A 19,053-nucleotide genomic window follows, 5' to 3' on the forward strand; every position below is an offset into this window, starting at 1 on the left:
CAAAAATTAGCCGGGTGTGGTGGCGCACATCTCTAATCCCAGCTACTCGGGAGGCCGAGGCAGGAGAATCGCTTGAACCCGGGAGGCAGAGGTTGCAGTGAGCCAAGATTGTACCATTACACTCAAGACTCCGTCTCAAAAAAAAAAAAAAAAAAAAAGATTAGAGAGGAAAAACTGTTTTTCCCTTTTACAACATGCCAGATGAATGACCCTGGATTAGGAATGAAAAGGACAATAATAACAACTAACATGTATTGGCCACATTATACTCTAGGCACTCTTCTAAGCATTTGAAATGTAATAACCTAATATCCTTATTAGATAGGTACTATCATCATCCTCATTTTACAAATAAGGAAACAGAGGCATAGAGCAGTTAAGTAATTTGCCCATTATCACACATTTGGTCTGCTAATACCCAGCTCATAAGGTTCTTAGGGTTAAATTAGATGATTTCTGTAAAATGCTCCTGGCACATATCAGGCCTTCCAAAAATGCGAGCTTTTTGAAAACACAGGATGAGGGGCAAAAGGAGTAACTTAAGATCATTTTTAAGTCATTCACTTCTTTAATATTTGCAGAGTACTATGCTCTGATTTTAGATCGTCTTTACCTCAAAAGTTCATATTTTACTTAATGTTAAAAAAATTATAGTAGATACAGAAATAGATAAAAAAGGGATTCTCTCTTCCATCTGACCCTTTAGTATTAAAATAGACATTTTCTGTCATATCAGCACTAATCCAGTGAAAAGAGATCCATAAAAATTAATTCCTGAGGAATGAAAACTGATGGGACACAAAAAGACAAAGATAACATTAGCTGCCAGCATTTATTAGGTTTTTATTCTTCATACCACTAGAGACAAAATCCAATTATAATGTGGTAGAAAAGAAGCCACATTCAAGATTAAGCTCTATAACTAACTTGATTAAGATGTTAATTTCCAGCTAGGCACAGTGGCTCAGGCCTGTAATCTTAGCACTTTGGGGGGCTGAGAAGGAAGACTGCTTAAGCCCAGGAGTTCAAGACCAACCTGAACAACATAGTGAGACCCCCATCTATATTTAAAAAAAAAAAAAAAAAAGTCAATCTCCTTACAAGTAAAGTAGAGATAATAATATCTGCCCAATCTATCCCTCAGGATTGTTATAAGGGTCAAATAAAATGGAACAGTACTTTGAAAAACATAAAGTTCTGACTACTTATGATAGTACTCCCAGTGGGAGTTATTATAAACATTGTTAAACTAAACATATATCCAAAAGAAAAAAACTAATTGCCAACTGAAACACTTTCGATTATCATTTAAAACTCATTCTTTTGGAAAATAATGAGAAAAGCTAAATCTGTTCCTAACTTTAAATACTCAGCCACCTGTGTCTGAGTATCACTCTTACTCACGTTATAGTTATTTTGTGGAGGAAATTAGGAGGTACAAGATAAATAAGACAAAGGCTAAGTATCTTTTTTTTAAGCCGAGGTCTTGCTCTTTTGCCCAGGCTGGAGGGCAGTGGCACGATCATGGCTCACTATAGTCTCGAATTCCTGGCTCAAGCAAACCTCTCACTTCAGCCTCCCCAGCAGCTGGGACTACAGGCATGTGCCATCACGCCCAGCTAAGTTTTAAATTTTTTTGTAGAGACTGGGTCTTGCTCTGTTACCCAGGCTGGTCTCAAATTCTTGGCCTCAAGCAATCCTCCTGCCTCAGGTTCCCAAAACAGCTGAGATTACAGGCATGAGCCACTGCACCTGGCCAAGACTAATTATTATTAGTATTACTATTTTTTTTTTTTTTTTGAGAAGGAGTCTCACTCTGTCGCCCAGGCTGGAGTGCAGTGGCGTGATCTCTGCTCACTGCAAGCTCTGCCTCCCAGGTTCACACCATTCTCCTCCCTCAGCCTCCCGAGTAGCTAGGACTACAGGCGCCCGCCACTACGCCCGGCTAACTTTTTTGTATTTTTTAGTGGAGACGGGGTTTCACCGTGTTAGCCAGGATGGTCTCGATCTTCTGACCTCATGATCTGCCCGCCTTGGCCTCCCAAAGTGCTGGGATTACAGGCGTGAGCCACCGCGCCTGGCCAAGACTAATTATTTTTAAAGTGCGGGCCAAACACATAGACATGGAAAAATAAATCATGTGATAAAGGAGAGAAAGAAAAAAACCTTTTTTGTTAAACATGGCATTCTGCATAAACTTTTATTTTTAAAAGTTCCACCGTTAAAACTTTATTTTTTTTAACCCCATGTATTCTGAGCTTCAAACTAAAACTTTAAACTACTGCCTTAAGGTACTTACCAAAAGACAGAAAAATGCAGAGCTCTTTCTTTCCTAGACCATACATCTTTTTCACTACCTCCAAATGAATGACTCTAAATATCAGATACTGCATAGCGGAAAATGATTTCACCCCAGTATAAACCTCTTTCTAATTTTGTGCCTAATTTTCATTGTCACTGTACCTATTATATTAGTATAACAATTCACATGTTTATAAAGCCCACAAATACATGAAAGTATTTTTAATGTACTCATAAAGTATTTAAAGTTACTATTTATGGGCTGGGTGCAGTGGCTCATGCCTATAATCCCAGCACTTTGGGAGGCCGAGGCAGGTGGATCACTTGAGGTCGGCAGTTTGAGACCAGCCTGGCCAACATGCAGAAACCCCATCTCTACTAAAAATATAAAAAAATTAGCTGAGTGTGGTGGTGCATTCCTCTAATCCCAGCTACTCAGGAGGCTGAAGCAGGAATTGCTTGAACCTGGGAGGTGGAGGCTGCAGTGGTGCGAGCCAAGATCGCGCCACCACACTCCAGCCTGGGCAACAGAGCAAGACTCCGTCTCAAAAAAATTAAAAAAAAGTGACTATTTATGATTTTAAGCTGGTCTGATTTTTTGGGGTACACAGAATTTCAAACCCAAAAAGGTACTTACATAAGGTTTAAAGAGCTTCCTATCAGAAAGAAAGGCTTCTCGAAACACTTTTATGATCATATTTAATTCCCGTAGATACTGTCTTTCTTCTGCGATTTCAGTTCTGACAAGATCATAGTAGTTTAATTCACCAGAAGAACTAGGTTCATCTTCACAGAGAGAAACCAAACCTATGTCATCCTGATCAAACATGTCCATCAAAACCTGAGAAACAGAAATCAATAATGTACAAATTTATTTTCCTTACTTTTATAAAAACTGTCTCAAAGTACTTGAAATCTATACGTTATTAAACAGGGCTGGGTGTTGTAATCCCAGCACTTTGGGAGGCCAAGGCAGGAGGATCACTTGAGGTCAGGAGTTCAAGGCCAGCCTGGCCGACATGATGAAACCCTGTCTCGACCAAAAATACAAAAAATTAGCCAGGCGTCATGGTAGGCACTTGTAATCCCAGCTATTTGGGTAAGCTGAGGCAGGAGAATTGCTTGAGCCTGGGAGGTCAAGGCTGCAGTGAGTCATGATCACACCACTGCATTCCAGCCTGGGCGACAGAGCGAGACTCCATCACACACACACACACACACACACACACACACACAAATATTAAACAATGAGTTGTGTGTATTATAAGTAAATTTATATAAAACCTAGAATAAAAGGAAAAAAAGTTGTTGAAGGTGGGAAATAGTCAAATAAAATCGAGTATGGCAAAATAAATATTTCTGGAGATATGAACTAATGGTGAAATATGTACTAATACATATGTATATGTATATATGTGTACTGTAATACACACACACACACATACATAATAGCAAAAAAAAAAAAAAAAAAAAAAAGCAAGCCTGTCTTTGGGGAACAATAATCTGAGCCAAAAATTCCAGTTCAGCCACTACTCGACTATGATGATGAACACATTCTTTTGAAAGTCATATTCCTTATGTGTAAAATGTAACTGATAAGAAGAATTCAATGTGGTGCTGTATATAAAATGCATACTACTACATCTAGCAAATAGTAGGTATTCAGCATGGTAGTTCCTTGCCATATTATAAGGATGATAGTACATATTTGAGTAGGGTTAAAAGGAGAAAAGTGAAATGCTACTATGGTAGAGGCACACGATAGATCAGTGCGATGCATTTCTGATGCACATTTACTACAATGACCACTGCTATTACATTCATTTGCTAAATCCAAACATCTCACAGATGCTTAAATTGTTGTAGCAACCACTTCTTTCAGAAATGCTACCATGGACTTAGGTCAACCAACAGGCAAGAACTAGCTGTAAATCAAAGTGAAGAAGAAAAAGAAAGTTGACTATAGTTTTTTTGTGTGTGTGTGAGACAGAGTCTTGCTCTGTCACCCAGGCTGGAGTGCAGTGGCATGATCTCGGCTTACTGCAACCTCCGCCTCCCAAGTTCAAGTGATTCTCTTGCCTCAGCCTCCTGAGTAGCTGGGATTACAGGTGCATGCCACCATGACTGGCTAATTTTTTTTTGTATTTTTAATAGAGACAGGGTTTCACCACGTTGGCCAGGCTGGTCTCGAACTTCTGACTTCAAGTGATCCACCTGCCTCAGCCTCCCAAAGTGCTGGGATTACAGGTGTGAGGCACTGCGCCTGGCTGTGACCATACATTTTATAATTAATAATAGTTTAAAAAAATGATTAGACCTAGTTAATTATATATTTAAGACTGACCGAAAAGTACCCAGAGAGTTCAGCATAAAGGTATACCCTGAAAAGGAAACTACAAAAAGGAAAAAACTTCAAAGGGATGAGAGGAAATTCTGACAACACAATAACAGATATTCATTCATTCATTCTGAAAAACATCTACTGATCACCATAAACTGTACCACATATTGGTAAAATACGCTAATAAAGTAAACATGAACTCTGCCTACCTAATCTTTTTGAATCTAACTCAGAAATATCTTACAAGCATCTTTTAATTCTGGTCAGCTCTCTCCATCTTACTGCAGGCTTTAGATTACTCCACCAAACAACCACCATCTCTTACAAAGATACACAAATTTCATAATTTGATCTGCCTGCCACAGGTCTTCCCAATCCCAGTTCTAAAATCATATTACTAAAAATAAATGATACATAAAAATGATACCGGATTTCACTGCCTTCTGCATAAAATCCTAACTTCTTTAGGATAAAGGCCATTCATAATTTAACTCCAACCCACCTTCCTAATCTCATGTTCTGTGACACTCTCAAATCCCTCCCTTCCCCACTGCTTACTCCATGCAATCCACCTTCTTGTCACTGAAGACCATCATCCCCACTTCCCAGCCACTTTAAATTTAAAGAAACCAGTAAGGCTACACGGGGAATTTGGTGATGAAATCTGATTTCAAACAGACATGCAAAATAAAGGAAGGCATAAGATATAAAAACACACAGAAGAGCTACCTTCTCTTCCCCACCAGAGACCCTTTTAGAGTAGGTCATACTTGCTAGCTATAACTTCTTGCTCCCATTCACTTAGCAAGCCCATTACTATATTAAAACTGCTCTCACTATTGATCTAGTGTCAAATCTAATGGTGTGTTTTAGTCTTCCTACTTGTTTTCTCTAGTTTTTGATACAGCTGACCATTCTCTCATTCTTAAAACTCTTAAAACTCTCAGGGCGAGGCATGGTGGCTCATGCTTACAATCTCAGCACTTTGGAAGGCTGAGGCAGGAGGATCACTTGAGGCCAGGCATTCAAGACCAGCCTGGGCAATATAGCAAGATTCTGTCTCTACCAAAAGTAAAAAAAAATAATAACCAGGTATAGTGGTAGACACCTGCAGTCCTAACTACTCTGAAGGCTGAGGTGGGAGAATCACTTGAGCCCAGGAATTCGAAGCTGCAGTGAGCTAATATTGTACCACCACATTCTAGCCCGAGTGACAGAATGAGATCCTATCTCTAAATAAGAAAAAACACATATAAACCCCCCCGCCCCAAACAATTTTTCTCTTCTTGGCTTCTGATACACCATTCTGTCAGTGGGGCCTCCTTCTCTATGACTTACCTTCTCTACCACCCACTCCAGGGTTCCATTCTTAAAACTCTTTTGGTCACATAATACCAAAGTTCCTGAATTTAAATGCTACAGGGGTCAGGCAAGTAACATTATAACATATAAGAAACAGTGGGGATTATGGCAAACCGGAAGGTACATGCACCTAAAGAGGAAGTGTGCTTCTCAGTGCCAGCTATTTTCTGTTAGGCATTCTGATTTTCTTTTTTCATGAAAGTCTGGGATTTACATTTTTATGTAAAATTTTTAGATCTGTAAATATAAATAGATGGCAAATAATTCAAAAATTTAAAAAACAAACCTAGAGACCCCATTCACTAGAAGGTCACCAGTCTGAAACTGGGAGGATTGCTTGAGCCCAGGAGTTCAAGACCAGCCTGAGCAACAAAGAGAGACCCAGCCTCTACAAAACAATTTTAAACATAGCCAGGCATGGTGGTTCAAGCCTGTGGTCCCAGCTACAAAGGAAGCTAAGGCAGGAGGATCACTTGAGCTCTGGAGGTTGAGGCTGCAGTGAGCTGTGTTCACACCACTGTACTCCGGCTTAGGTGAGGCCTTGTTACAAAAAAAAAAAAAAGAGAGAGAACGAGCTAGCTCTTGAAATAGATGGAGTAATACTACCATGAAAGAGAAAATATATTCATACCCCACTCCTGGTACCTTCAGATTTTTCTGGCCAGGCATGGGTGGCTCACGCCTATAATCCCAGAACTTTAGAGGCTAAGGTGGACAGATCACCTGAGGTCAGGAGTTCAAGACCAGCCTGGCCAACATGGCGAAACCCTGTCTCTACTAAAAGCACAAAAAATTAGCCGGGCATGGTGGCATGCGCCTGTAATCCCAGCTACTCAGGAGGCTGAGGTGGGAGAATCGCTTGAACACGGGAGGCAGAGGTTGCACTGGGCAGAGATTGTGCCACTACACTCCAGCCTGGGCGACAGAGCAAGACTTTGTCTTTAAAAAAAAAAAAAAAAAAAAAAAAAAAAAAGGCCAGGCGCAGTAGCTCATGCCTGTAATCCTAGCACTTTGGGAGGCCAAGGCAGGCAGATCACTTGAGGTCAGGAGTTTGAGACCAGCCTGGCTAACACGGCAAAACCCTGTCTTTACTAAAAATACAAAAATTAGCCAGGCGTGGTGGAAGGTGCCTGTAATCCCAGCTACTCAGAAGGCTGAGGCAGGAGAATGGATTGAACCCTGGAGGCGGAGGTTGCAGTGAGCCAAGATCACGCCATTATACTCCAGCCTGGTCGAGAGAGTGAGAGTCTGTCTCAGAAGGAAAAAAAAAAGTATAATTCAATAGGTTAAAAACGAAAGAAAATATAGAACTCAACTGCTAGCACATCTAGATCTGGTGAACTAAGCTTCCTCAGAGCAGCTTTGTGCCCTCTTATTCTCTCATTTTTTTTGTTTTTTTTTTGTCCACTGTTGCCCAATGGCACAATAATAGCTCGCTATAGCCTCAATGTCCCAGGCTCAAGCAATACTCCCACCTCAGCCTTCCAAGTAGCTGGGATGCACCACCACACCCAGCTAATTTTTTTTTATTTTTAGTAGAGATGAGGTCTTGCTATACTCCCCAGGGTGTCTCACCTTTCTTTCTTTGTTTCTTTTTTTAAATTTTTTGTAGAGATAAAGTCTTGCTATGCTACCCAGGCTGGTCTCAAACTCCTGGGCTCAATCTATCCTCCTGCCTCAACCTCCTAAAGTGCTGGGATTACAAGCATGAACCACTGTGCCTGGCCTTTACCTTTCCTAAACATCAATTTTCTTCTTAAGCATTTATGTTCGATTTTTCCAGTTTAAATACTATTTTAATTAATAGTAACATATATACTAGAAGTTAAATTCTATGGTTCTTTCCTATGATCATCTAATTCTCCGCAATCTTTGATATGCTAGAATACCTCATATAGCCAAATGTTCCTTTTATTTTTAAATGTAAAGAAATAGGTTGATTCTCAAGTTCTCTGTCTGGCAAATTAAAGATATCCCTAGAAACCATATATTCAAATAATTTATCAAACAGATGGTCTGTGAGCTCTTGAACTAGTGATCTCTAGATATCAGTTTGGATATACTAAGATCATACCATGTCATACAATCTCATTACTTAGGGTTACATAACTAGACCCACATATCAAGTCATCAGGATTTTTTTTTTTTTTTTTTTTTTGAGACATAGTTTCACTTTGTTGCCCAGGCTGGAGTGCAGTGGTACTCGGCTTACTGCAACCTCCGCCTCCCAGGTTCAAGCAATTCTTGTGCCTCAGCCTCCTGAGTAGCTGGGATTACAGGCAACCACCAGCACGTCTGGACGATTTTTTGTATTTTAGTAGAGATGGGGTTTCACCATGTTGCCCAGGCTGGTCTCAAACTCCTGAGCTCAGACAATCTGCCCATCTCGGCCTCCCAAAGTGCTAGGATTAAAGGCGTGAGCCACCACGCCCGGCTAAGTCATCTGGATTTTAGCTAAGCATATGACAGTCTCTTGTGACACATAGGGGATCATGACAGGAATGTCTGAAACAAGGACCAGCAAACTACAGGCCAAATCCAGCCCGCAGCCTATTTTTGTAAATAGAGTTTTGCTGGAACATAGCCCATGCTCATTCATTTATGGCTGCTTTCATGCTACAAGAGCAGAGAAGAGTAGATGCAAGAAAGACGTATGGCCCACAAAGCCTAAAATATTTATCCCCTGGGTCTTTATAGGTAAAGTTTTTTTTGACCCATGAATGAAATAAAATGTGAAATAATAGCTACCTAAAAGGCAATAATGAAGAAAAGTGGTAACTTTTAACCTAGAAGAATGCCACTAATAACATATGCTAGAAATCTCATTTCTTATATAAAGCCTTTCCTTTTTTTTTTTTTTTTTTTTTTAAGATGGAGTATTGGCTGGGCGCGGGGGCTTACACCTGTAATCCCAGCATTTTGGGAGGCTGAGGCGGATGGATCACCTGAGGTCAGGAGTTTGAGACCAGCGTGTCCAACATGGTAAAATCCCATCTCCACTAAAAATACAAAAATATTAGCCAGGCATGGTGGCAGGCACCTGTTATCCCAGCTACTTGAGAGGCTGAGGCAGGAGAATCGCTTGAAACTGGGAGGCGGAGGTTTCAGTGAGCCAAGATTACGTCACTGCACTCCATCCTGGGTGACAGAGCAAGACTCTGTCTCAACAACAAAAAATAAATAAAGAAAATAAAATAATATGGAGTCTCGCTCTGTCACCCAGGCTGGAGTGCAGTGGCATGATCTCGGCTCACTGCAATCTCCGCCTCCCAGATTCAAAGGCACCTGGCCTTTTCAACATTTTTACTAAATAATTTTAATTCAAGATTTATCAGATTTGTACACATTACAAAAACCTGGGTAGAGTATCTAAAATGCTACATGACAGAATTCAATTTTGGAAATATCTACATATGCTGGAACATAGTCTCAATAACAGTATGAAATTTTCTAGGGATAAATTCACGTTCATTCTTACAACAATAACAAAAAATCGACAGCACAAGTTGGAGAAATCAAAGACCTAACATAATGGTACTTCATGTGGAACAGTCCTCCGGAGTTTAGAAATCTGCAGACTCAACAAGTACACAGAGTAACATTGTGCCAAAATATTAATGCTGAAATTATTAAAGAATAGCATATAGAATAAAGGATACGTACGTGCATTTCAATATACTCTGTTGGTCAGACCAAATCTGGACTATTGTCTTCACAGTTTTAGAAATCAGTCTAAAAGCAATATAACAAGGGGATCTGAAAATCCTGCCACATGAAGATTTTTTAAAATGCTCAAAAGGTGAAGATTTAGAACATGGAAAAATGCTTCAAATAAAGGAATGACTTATTCAAAAAAATAGTTTATGGCCTGGTGCAGTGGCCAACACCTGTAATCCCAGCATCTTGGGAGGTTGAGGCAAGAAAATCACTAGAAGCCAGGAGTTCCAGACCAGCCTGGGCAATATAACGAGACCCCACTCCTACAAAAATTTAGAAATTAGCTGGGCATGGTGGCAGGCGCCTATAGCTCTAGCTACTTGTGAGGGTGAGGCAGGAGGATTGCCTGAGCCCAGGGGTTTGAAGCTGCAGTGAGCCTGAGTGACAGAGGGAGACTCAAGCTCTCAAAAACAAACAAGCTGGGTGTGGTGGCTCACACCTGTAATCCCAGCACTTTGGGAGGCCGAGGCGGGCAGATCACAAGGTCAGGAGTTCCAGACCAGCCTGGCCAACATAATGAAACCCCATCTACTAAAAACACAAAAATTAGCCAGGCATGGTGGCGGGCACTTGTAGTTCCATCTACCTGGGAGGCTGAGGCAAGAGAATCGCTTGAACCTAGGAGGCGGAGGTTGCAGTGAGCCGAGATCACACCACTGCACTCCAACCTGGGCGACAGAGCGAGACTCTGTCTCAAAAAAGAAAAAAAACAAAAACAAAAAACAAACAAACAACAAAGAAAATGCACATGTGTTTTCACTTACATGTGGAATCTAGAACAAACTCATAGAAGCAGAGTAGAATGTGGTTACCAGAGGCTGAAGGGTAGGGGGACAAAACCTCAATTAGGAGGAATTGGGTCTTTTTGTAAGATTTATTGCACAGTATGGTGAATGTAGTAAATAATAATGTATTTACATTTCAAAATTGCAAAAAGAGTAAATTTTTTTGTCATTTCAATTTTTAAAAGAAATTTTTGTGGGTACATAGTAGGTGTATATATTTATGGGGTAAATGCAGGCATATAATGAACACATCAGAATAAAATGGAGTCTCCATCACCTCAAGCATTTATCCTTTTTTTGTGTTACAAACAATCCAATTAAACTCTTTTAATTGTTGTAAAATATACAATAAATTATCGTTGACTGTAGTCACCCTGTTTTGCTATCAAATACTAGATCTCATTCATTCTAATAATATTTTTGTACCCATTAACCATCCCCATTTCCCCCACTCCAGCTACCCTTCCTAGCCTTGTAACCATCATTCTACTAGCTAAGAGTAAATTTCAAATGTTCTCACCACAAAAAATAAGTATTTGAGGTAATAAATGTTAATCAGCTTGATTTAATTATTCCACATTTTCTTCGTAATCATAACCTTACCTTGTACTCCATAAATATATACAACTATAATTTGTCAATTTATAATTAAATAAATTAATAAATAGGAAGGAGAAAAGAAAATGAAGTGCTCAAATAATGACAGGAACAGAAAAACCAAGCTAGGGCTCCTAATAACCAAATCTGGAAAAAACGGAACTTTTTTTTTTTTGAGACAGTGTCTCACTCTGTCACCTAGGCTGGAGTGCAGTGGCGTGATCTCAGCTCCGTGTAGCCTCAACCTCCCAAGCTCCAGTGATTCTCCCACCTCAGCCTCCCAAATAGCTGGGACTATAGTCACAAGCACACGCCTGGATAATTTTTTTTATTTGTAGAGACATGTTGCCCAGGCTGGTCTCAAACTCCTGAGCTCAAGCGATCCACCTGTCTCAGCCTCCCAAAGTGCTGGGATTACAGGCATGAGCCACAGTGCCTGGCCTGCAACATCTAAATAATGAAGTAACAGATTATGACCCATTGAATAAAATAACAATTCATTAGTCCATATTAAAATAAATAAATTTGAGTGTGATGAAGAATAAGATACACAGTTTCAAAGTACTCCATAAAATATTCATTTATTAATTACAAAAGGGAAAAGAGTAACTTCACAGATGAAAAGCCTGGCAGATAACTCCTTAATCAAGTAATCAAAGTCAACATCACCAGCACTAATGAGACACAATGAAATCATGTGCCTGTGTGCCATCCGAGAAAATGCAATGAGAAGAACACAGCACAATTTCTATGATATTCCTGCGAAAGACCATTACCTGATTCTAACCAAGAGAAAACCTAAATTGAGGGACATTCTACACAGTAACTGACCTGTAACCCTCAGAAGTGTCCAGGTTATAAAAGTTAAGGGAGGAGAGTTGATTCTAACGTCTATCTCCCCAACCACGGGATTACACTGCAGTGGTCCCTGGGCCTATTGCCATGGCCTCCCTTGAATAAAGTCAGCTTTACCACCTTTTTTTTTTGAAACAGCCTTGCTTTGTCGCCCAGGCTGGAGTGCAGTGGTGCAATCTCAACTCAGTGCAAACTTTACCTCCTGGGTTCAAATGATTCTCGTGTCTCAGCCTCCCAAGTAGCTAGGATTACAGGCATATGCCACCATGCCCAGCTACTTTTTTTGTATTTTTAGTAGAGATGGGGTTTTGCCATGTTGACTAGGCTGGTTTGAACTCCTGACCTTAAGTGACCTGCCTGCCTCAGCCTCCCAAAGTGCTGGGATTACAGGTGTGATCCACCTGGCCTGCTTTGCCATCCTTTTTTTTTTTTTTTTTTTTTTTAAAGTTAAGGGAGGAATGAGGAATTATTCCAGACTGAAGAGGATAAAAATACATGACACATAAGCAATATATGATTCTGGAATGAATTATTTTGGTAAAAAGATCATCATTAGGATATGTGACAAAACTTGAATGATGTTTGAAAGTTAGATGGTATAATGTATCAAATGTATTCATTTCCTGGATTTTGACTGTCAGTCATACTGTGGTAACGTAGCAGAATGTTCTTGTTTATAGGACATACTATATCAGCAACTTACTCTCATACGGTTCAAGTGGCAAGGGCTTACTTTTTGTTGTACTTCCAACTTTTCTATAAGTCTAAGATATTTTCAAAGTTAAAAAAAAAAAGTAGCCATAATTTTATAAGTCAAAATAGAGATAACAGGAATTGCTACCATGATGTAAGTGAAAAGTCATTTCTGAAATTATGGCATCATACAATCGGTCTCAGTCATTATAACTGCGCATCAGAATTACCTGGAATTCTTTCAAAGAACACTGAGGTTTGGAGATCCAATCCAGGCCAATTAAATCTCTGGGGGTGATATGCAGGCATCAGCATTCTTTAAAAAGCTTTCTATTAATTCTGATGTGCAGTCAAGGCTGAGAACCACCAGCACGTGCTAGGTCCTGAAGGTTGTTCACCCTGAGAGAGTTTCATTTAGGCATTTTCTCTGTAGTCTTTCTGGCCTCACCCATGCTAAAGTTCATTACTTTCTCCACTGTACCTTGGACTTACTAGTATGACAGTTTTAATCATATTGTTCTGTAATTATCTGTTTATTTTTATTTTGCAGTAAAATAAACACCTTCTAACACAAGGATTGCTATGTTATTCAGCGTTATAGCTTCAGTGGGTGCAGTGGCTCATGCCTATAATCCCAATACTTTGGGAGGCTGAGGCAGGCACTTGAGCTCAGGAGTTCAAGACCAGCCTGGGCAACATGGTGAAATCCTATCTCTCCAAAAAATATAAAAACAGCTGGACATGGTGATGCACGCCTGTGGTCCTAGCTACTTGAGAGGCTGAGACAAGAAGATCGCTTGAGCCAGGGAGGCAAAGTTTGCAGTGAGCTGAGATTGTGCCACTGCACTCCAGCCTGGGTGACAAAGTGAGACCTTGTCTCAAATAATAGGAAGAAAAATAAGATGGTAAGAAAAGGAATACAGAAGAATATGAAAGACTCAATTTCTTCCCACAAGCAGCTTACAGCCAGGAAAGAAGACAGATATAAAAACAAAAAAAATGATCAGAGGGGAGTAACTTCAACATTGCAGTCTAATTTTCTCTCCCCTGTGCCTCACTAAGCTATGCTGTGAAACCAAAGTAGGGTCTTCAAAATTACTTACACTTAAAAGTAACTGAGTAGAACTCTATATATTCTCTTTCTAAAAATATAAAACTGAAACTACTTAAATTGTTTTGAGGCCTTGGATGTTTTTTTCTTGTAAGTAAAAGATTCTTGACCAAAAAAAGAGATCCCCCTCCTGCCATATGCTTAAAAACCTGGAAATATCACGGTTACTCTGTAAAGCCAGGATTTTTCTCTCTTCTAGTACTAGCAATTATAAAAATTACTTATCTAATAATGTATACAAAAAGATTGAGGCAGAAATTTGTATACATTATCTAATAATGTATACAAAAAGATTGAGGCAGTTAAGTTAAGAAAACTTAACTGCTATTCAAGTTAAGTTTAAATACCTTGTAACACTTACCTTATCCGCACACATTGACACTTTAATGTCCTGCTGAGATATTTCATAATGCCGGATATTAAAAACATAATTACCAGCCAATTTTAAAATATCAGCTGAGATATACTCTAGTACAGCCACAATATATAGGGATACATGGTAGTCCACTTTGTACCCTAACACTTCCTGTGAAAAGAATAAATAATTTAATTGCAAAATGTAGCACTGTCAAGTATTAACCACTCAAAAAATTCCTATTTAACATCCTTGCTTATAAAAAAACTTTCTATTAACTACATGTCTAAATGTATGGGTACCACAGGACATAAAATGAATCTTTGGTCCCTGTATTAGGGTATTTTTTTCTTTTAAGAGACATCTAATCTAACAACTCTGCCTTTTAACAAACAACAACAGTTGATCTTAATATAGAAATCTTGGGTTGGACTCCACTAAAAGCCTCTTAATACATTAACCAAAACTCATCTGACAAATATCAAAATATCTGCTATCTTCAAGGACTCTGCTTTAAAACCAGTATCCCGTAATTACAGTAGTTTCTACTGAGGGGAGGTGTGGAAGTGTCTGTGTGTGTGTGTGTGTGTGTGTGTGGCAGGCTGGGGGCGGGGCTTGAATTTGCTACAAAACTCTTAAAATCCATATACACCAAACATATTTTGCCCTATGCATTAATATGCATCTAGTATCCAAACTAGATCCTAGTCCACTTTTCCAGTATATAAAAAATAATCTGTGATAATACAAATTAATTTTAAAGACAGTTCTGAACTCACAGTAGCTTCTGAAATTATACACTTTCTTAATCAACAAATGGCTGAGAATCATGGCCTACTACATAGGAATCAGTCAGAGTAGCAGTCATTGGAAGATGCCACAAAGATGCCACAATGGGCCAGGCCTGATGGCTCATGACTCTTATCTTAGCACTTTGGGAGGCCAAAGTAGGTGGATCACTTGAGCCCAGGAGTTTGAGACCAGCCTGGGCAACACAGCAAGACCCTGTCTCTATTTAAAAAAAAAAAAAAGATGCCACAAAATAATAGTGATGCATTATCACTATTAATAATTTTTAATATTGTTTTAAAAGCAATCCAATTTCACCAGAGTATAATCATTTCATATACATATTAATATATGTGATGTGTATGTACAAGTATACACATGGAAGTGCACATATACACACTAACACAGACCATGCTACATTAATGCTTTATAAATACAGAAATAAAATATTACTTGTTATAAAGAACACCCCCCAACTAATGTTTAATCTTTTGTTACCTTCAACGAAGGATGGATTTTGTCCACAGGCAGTAAAAGAGGATTTCTTCGTTTTCGTTTTTCTATAGCAGATTGTGCATCAGCAATGGCCCATTTATCAATTGGGTGAGGAAAGGTCTTCTGAACTCGCTCCTGCTCAATCACAGCGAACCATTGTAGTATTAATAAAAGTGTTCATAAATAGGAAATTCATACAAAATTCAACTTGATTTCTATTCTTAATGCTAACAGATAATAGTGACACAATACATTCTGATTCCTGTAACAAATAAATTTTTTGGCTTAAAAAAAAGGTCAGGCTGGGCGCGGTGGCTCACGCCTGTAATCCCAACACTTTGGGAGGCTGAGGCAGGTGGATCACTTGAGCTCAGGAGTTTGAGACCAGCCAGGCAACATGGTGAAACCCCATCTCTATTAAAAATACAAAAATTAGCCTGGCATGGTGGTGGTGCATGCATATAGTCCCAGCTACTTCGGAAGCTGAGGTGGGAGGATTGCTTGAACCCAGGAGGTGGAGGTTGCAGTAAGCCGAGATCACGCCACTACACTCCAGCCTGGGTGAGAGGGAGACCCTCAACTGAAAAAAAAAAAAAAAAAAAAAAAGGTCAACAGGACTATCAATATTTTTCCACATAATTTTCATGGATAAAACAAAAAGGTAAACTTCAAAAAGAAAGCTTAAACATAATTAAGATGAACTGGAAAAAGAAAAAAACAATACATAGGATATATAAGAAAGATTAAAGCGAACATGAAATAGTGTATTAGTGATTTTAAGTTAGGTTTCTAGAGTTAAAACTATTTACCTAGCAGAGCAGAAATTGTTCATTCATTTTTAATCATTAGTATACAGCCACTCTCCTTTCGCTAATCTTAGAGCTTCAAATAAAAGAGGTCATGTATCTCTTGGAAGATGAAATAGGTGAGAGAGCTCAGAATGGCTTATGAAAATACGTACCTTGACAAAAACAATCCTAGCCTTTGTGGTTCATTGGTTCATCTTGCTTTTTTTTTTTTTTTTTTTGGAGACAGGGTCTCACTCTTGTCACTCTGTCTGTGTCACTTCTGGCTGAAGTGCAAGTGCAGTGGCGGGATCTCAGCTCACTGCAACCTCCACTTCCCAGACTCCAATGATCCTCCCACCTCAGCATCCCAAGTAGCTGGGACTATAAGCACATACCACCACTCCTGGCTAATTTTTCTATTTTTTGTAGAGACAGGTTTTGCCATGTTGCCCAGGCTAGTTTCAAACTCCTGGGCTCAAGTGATTGTATCCGCCTTAACTTCCCAAAGTGCTGGGATTACAGGTGTGAGCCACTGCACCTAGGCAGTTCACCTAATTTTAATTTAATCAGTGATTCATTGGCATGAAAAACAAGAACTACTGAGATCTGAATTAAACTCTAATTTAGCAGGGTTTCCTATATTTATAGTTATATTCTCAGATTTTAGCAAATTTAGCTGTTGAAAAGTATGCTTTCAGTGCGTTTATTTCATGTTCAAAACTAGTAGCAGAGGCTGGGCATGGTGGCCCATGCCTCTAAGTCTCAGCATTTTGGGAGACCAAGATGGGAGGATCCCTTGAGGCCAGGAGTATGAAACAGCCTGCGCAATGTAGGGAGACCCTGTCTCTACAAAAAAAATTTAAAAATTAGCCAGGCATGGTTGCATGCACTTGTAGTCCCAGCTACTTGGAAGGCTGAGGCAGGATAACTGCTTGATCCCAGGAGTTCAAGGCTACAGTGAGCTATGATCCTGTCACTACACCCTAGTCTGGGTGATAAAGCAAGACTCTGTCTCTTAAAACAAAACACAACAAAACCCAAACAATTGGCAGCAGAGAACAGGGGAAAAAAATGCTTTAATTCCAAGAATCCTGGAAAATCTTAATAGCTCAATCACTACAAATTAAGATTTTCCTTTATACTGAAAGTTGTAGCTGGGCATGGTGGCTAACACCTGTATCCCAGCACTCTGGAAGGCTGAGGAGGGAGGATCACTGAAGGCCAGGAGTTCAAGACCAGCCTGGGCAACACGGCAAGGCCCAGTCTTTACAAAAATAAAAATAAAAATTAGCTGGGTGCAGTGACATGTCCCTGTAGTCCCAGCTACTCAGGAGGCTGAGGCAGGAGGATCACTTGGGCCCAGGAGTTCAAGGCTACAGTGAGCTATGATCATGCCACTTCACAAAAAGAAAGAAAGAAAGTTGTTGCTTATAGAAACAAATTTCAAAAAAAAAGGAAATGTAAACAGTATAGTATAAAAGTAATTTTTGAAAATATAAAAATTAGCCTGGGGTGCACGCCTGTAGTCCCAGCTGCTTGGGAGGCTGAGGCAGGAGAATAGCTTGAACCTGGGTGGCTGAGGTTGCAGTGAGCCAAGATCACACCACTGTACTCCAGTCCGGGCAACAGAGTGAGACTCCAACTCAAAAAATAAAAATAAAAATAATTTTTGATAGCTGTACTATTAGACATTTGTTTTTAGCAGGAGAAAAATAATATCAATTTTATTAATATTAATTTTATGTGCACAGGGTGCTTTTATACAAAAGAAGTAAAACTAATAGATATTGCTAAAACAGATCCCTAACAGATATTGCTAAAAATCCAAAAATACTACCATGTAACCAAGGCAAAACAATTATTTTAGTACTAATTTAAACACAGTTTTTCAGATATATATATATACACACACACACACATACATACATATACATTTTTTTAAATCAATGAGCAAATGTCCTCAAAATTTACACTAATCTTTTACTGAGGTAATATTTATATGCAGTAAAATACACAGATCTTAAAATGTACAATTTGTTGAGTTTTAGAAATGCTTATGTCTGTGTAACCATCATCTCAACTGACATAGAGAACATTTTTTTTTTTTTTGGTTTTTTTTTTGAGACTGTCTCCCGCCTCAGCCACCCAAAGTACTGGGATTACAGGTGTGAGCCACCGCACCTGGCCTTATTATTCAATATAAAGTACTATGTTTTGAGTCCTCTCTAAAAAATACGTGCCTAACCCCAGGTTATGAAGATATTTTCCAGAATTTTCTTCTAGAAACTTTGTAGTTTAGCTGTTATGTCTAAGGCCATGATCCATTTTGAATTAATTTTTGTCTACGGCATGAGATAGGTTTCAAGGTTTTTTCCCCTCATAAATGTACCCAGTTGTTCTAAGATTTTTTTTTCTGAAAAACTTGCCTTTCCTCAATGAACTGCCTGGACGTTTTTGTCAAAAACAAACTGACCATATATATCATACATAATTTCAGTGGTTTTAGTTTTCACAATAATTTAGAATGATATAGATACAAAAATTAATTCATACAATGGTTAAGTGACTTTTTGAAATGACAAAATAATTTTTACCTCTACATCTTGAACAGTCCTTGGCTGGGCCATGCATAATTTATTAAGCAGCTGAAAAATCAGCTCTTCAATATAATAGAGAGACTCTTCATTAGCTGAGAGAGTGGGATGCACTTGTTCCTGAACCTTTAAAAAAAGTTATCAGTTAAAGTAATGGCAAAATAATATAAATTGAACAAAAGTCAAAGAGAATCTTATATATAATTAATATTTTACTATAATGGTTACTCAAAACAGACATAAAACACAAAATGAAGAAAAAAACTATTT

At 38.9% G+C, this 19,053-nt stretch overlaps 1 protein-coding gene across 4 annotated transcripts in view; it reads right to left on the bottom strand.

The window, feature by feature from the left end:
* Positions 1-19,053, bottom strand: part of SOS2 (SOS Ras/Rho guanine nucleotide exchange factor 2) — a 113,734-nt gene that overhangs the window by 67,747 nt on the left and 26,934 nt on the right. For 3 of the 4 annotated variants that reach the window (XM_054447619.2, XM_063651198.1, XM_063651199.1), the window contains exons 2-5: positions 18,784-18,909; positions 15,405-15,536; positions 14,124-14,288; positions 2,939-3,142 (exon numbers count right to left, since the gene is read on the bottom strand). In XM_054447619.2, the coding sequence (XP_054303594.2) occupies positions 2,939-3,142; positions 14,124-14,288; positions 15,405-15,536; positions 18,784-18,909 (627 nt within the window). Of the gene's footprint in view, positions 1-2,938; positions 3,143-9,667; positions 9,737-14,123; positions 14,289-15,404; positions 15,537-18,783; positions 18,910-19,053 lie in introns of those variants that run through there. The other variant, XM_054447620.2, reaches the window with a different exon arrangement.

Source organism: Pongo pygmaeus, chromosome 15 (assembly GCF_028885625.2).
Source record: "Pongo pygmaeus isolate AG05252 chromosome 15, NHGRI_mPonPyg2-v2.0_pri, whole genome shotgun sequence".
NCBI classification, from domain to species: Eukaryota; Metazoa; Chordata; class Mammalia; order Primates; family Hominidae; genus Pongo; species Pongo pygmaeus.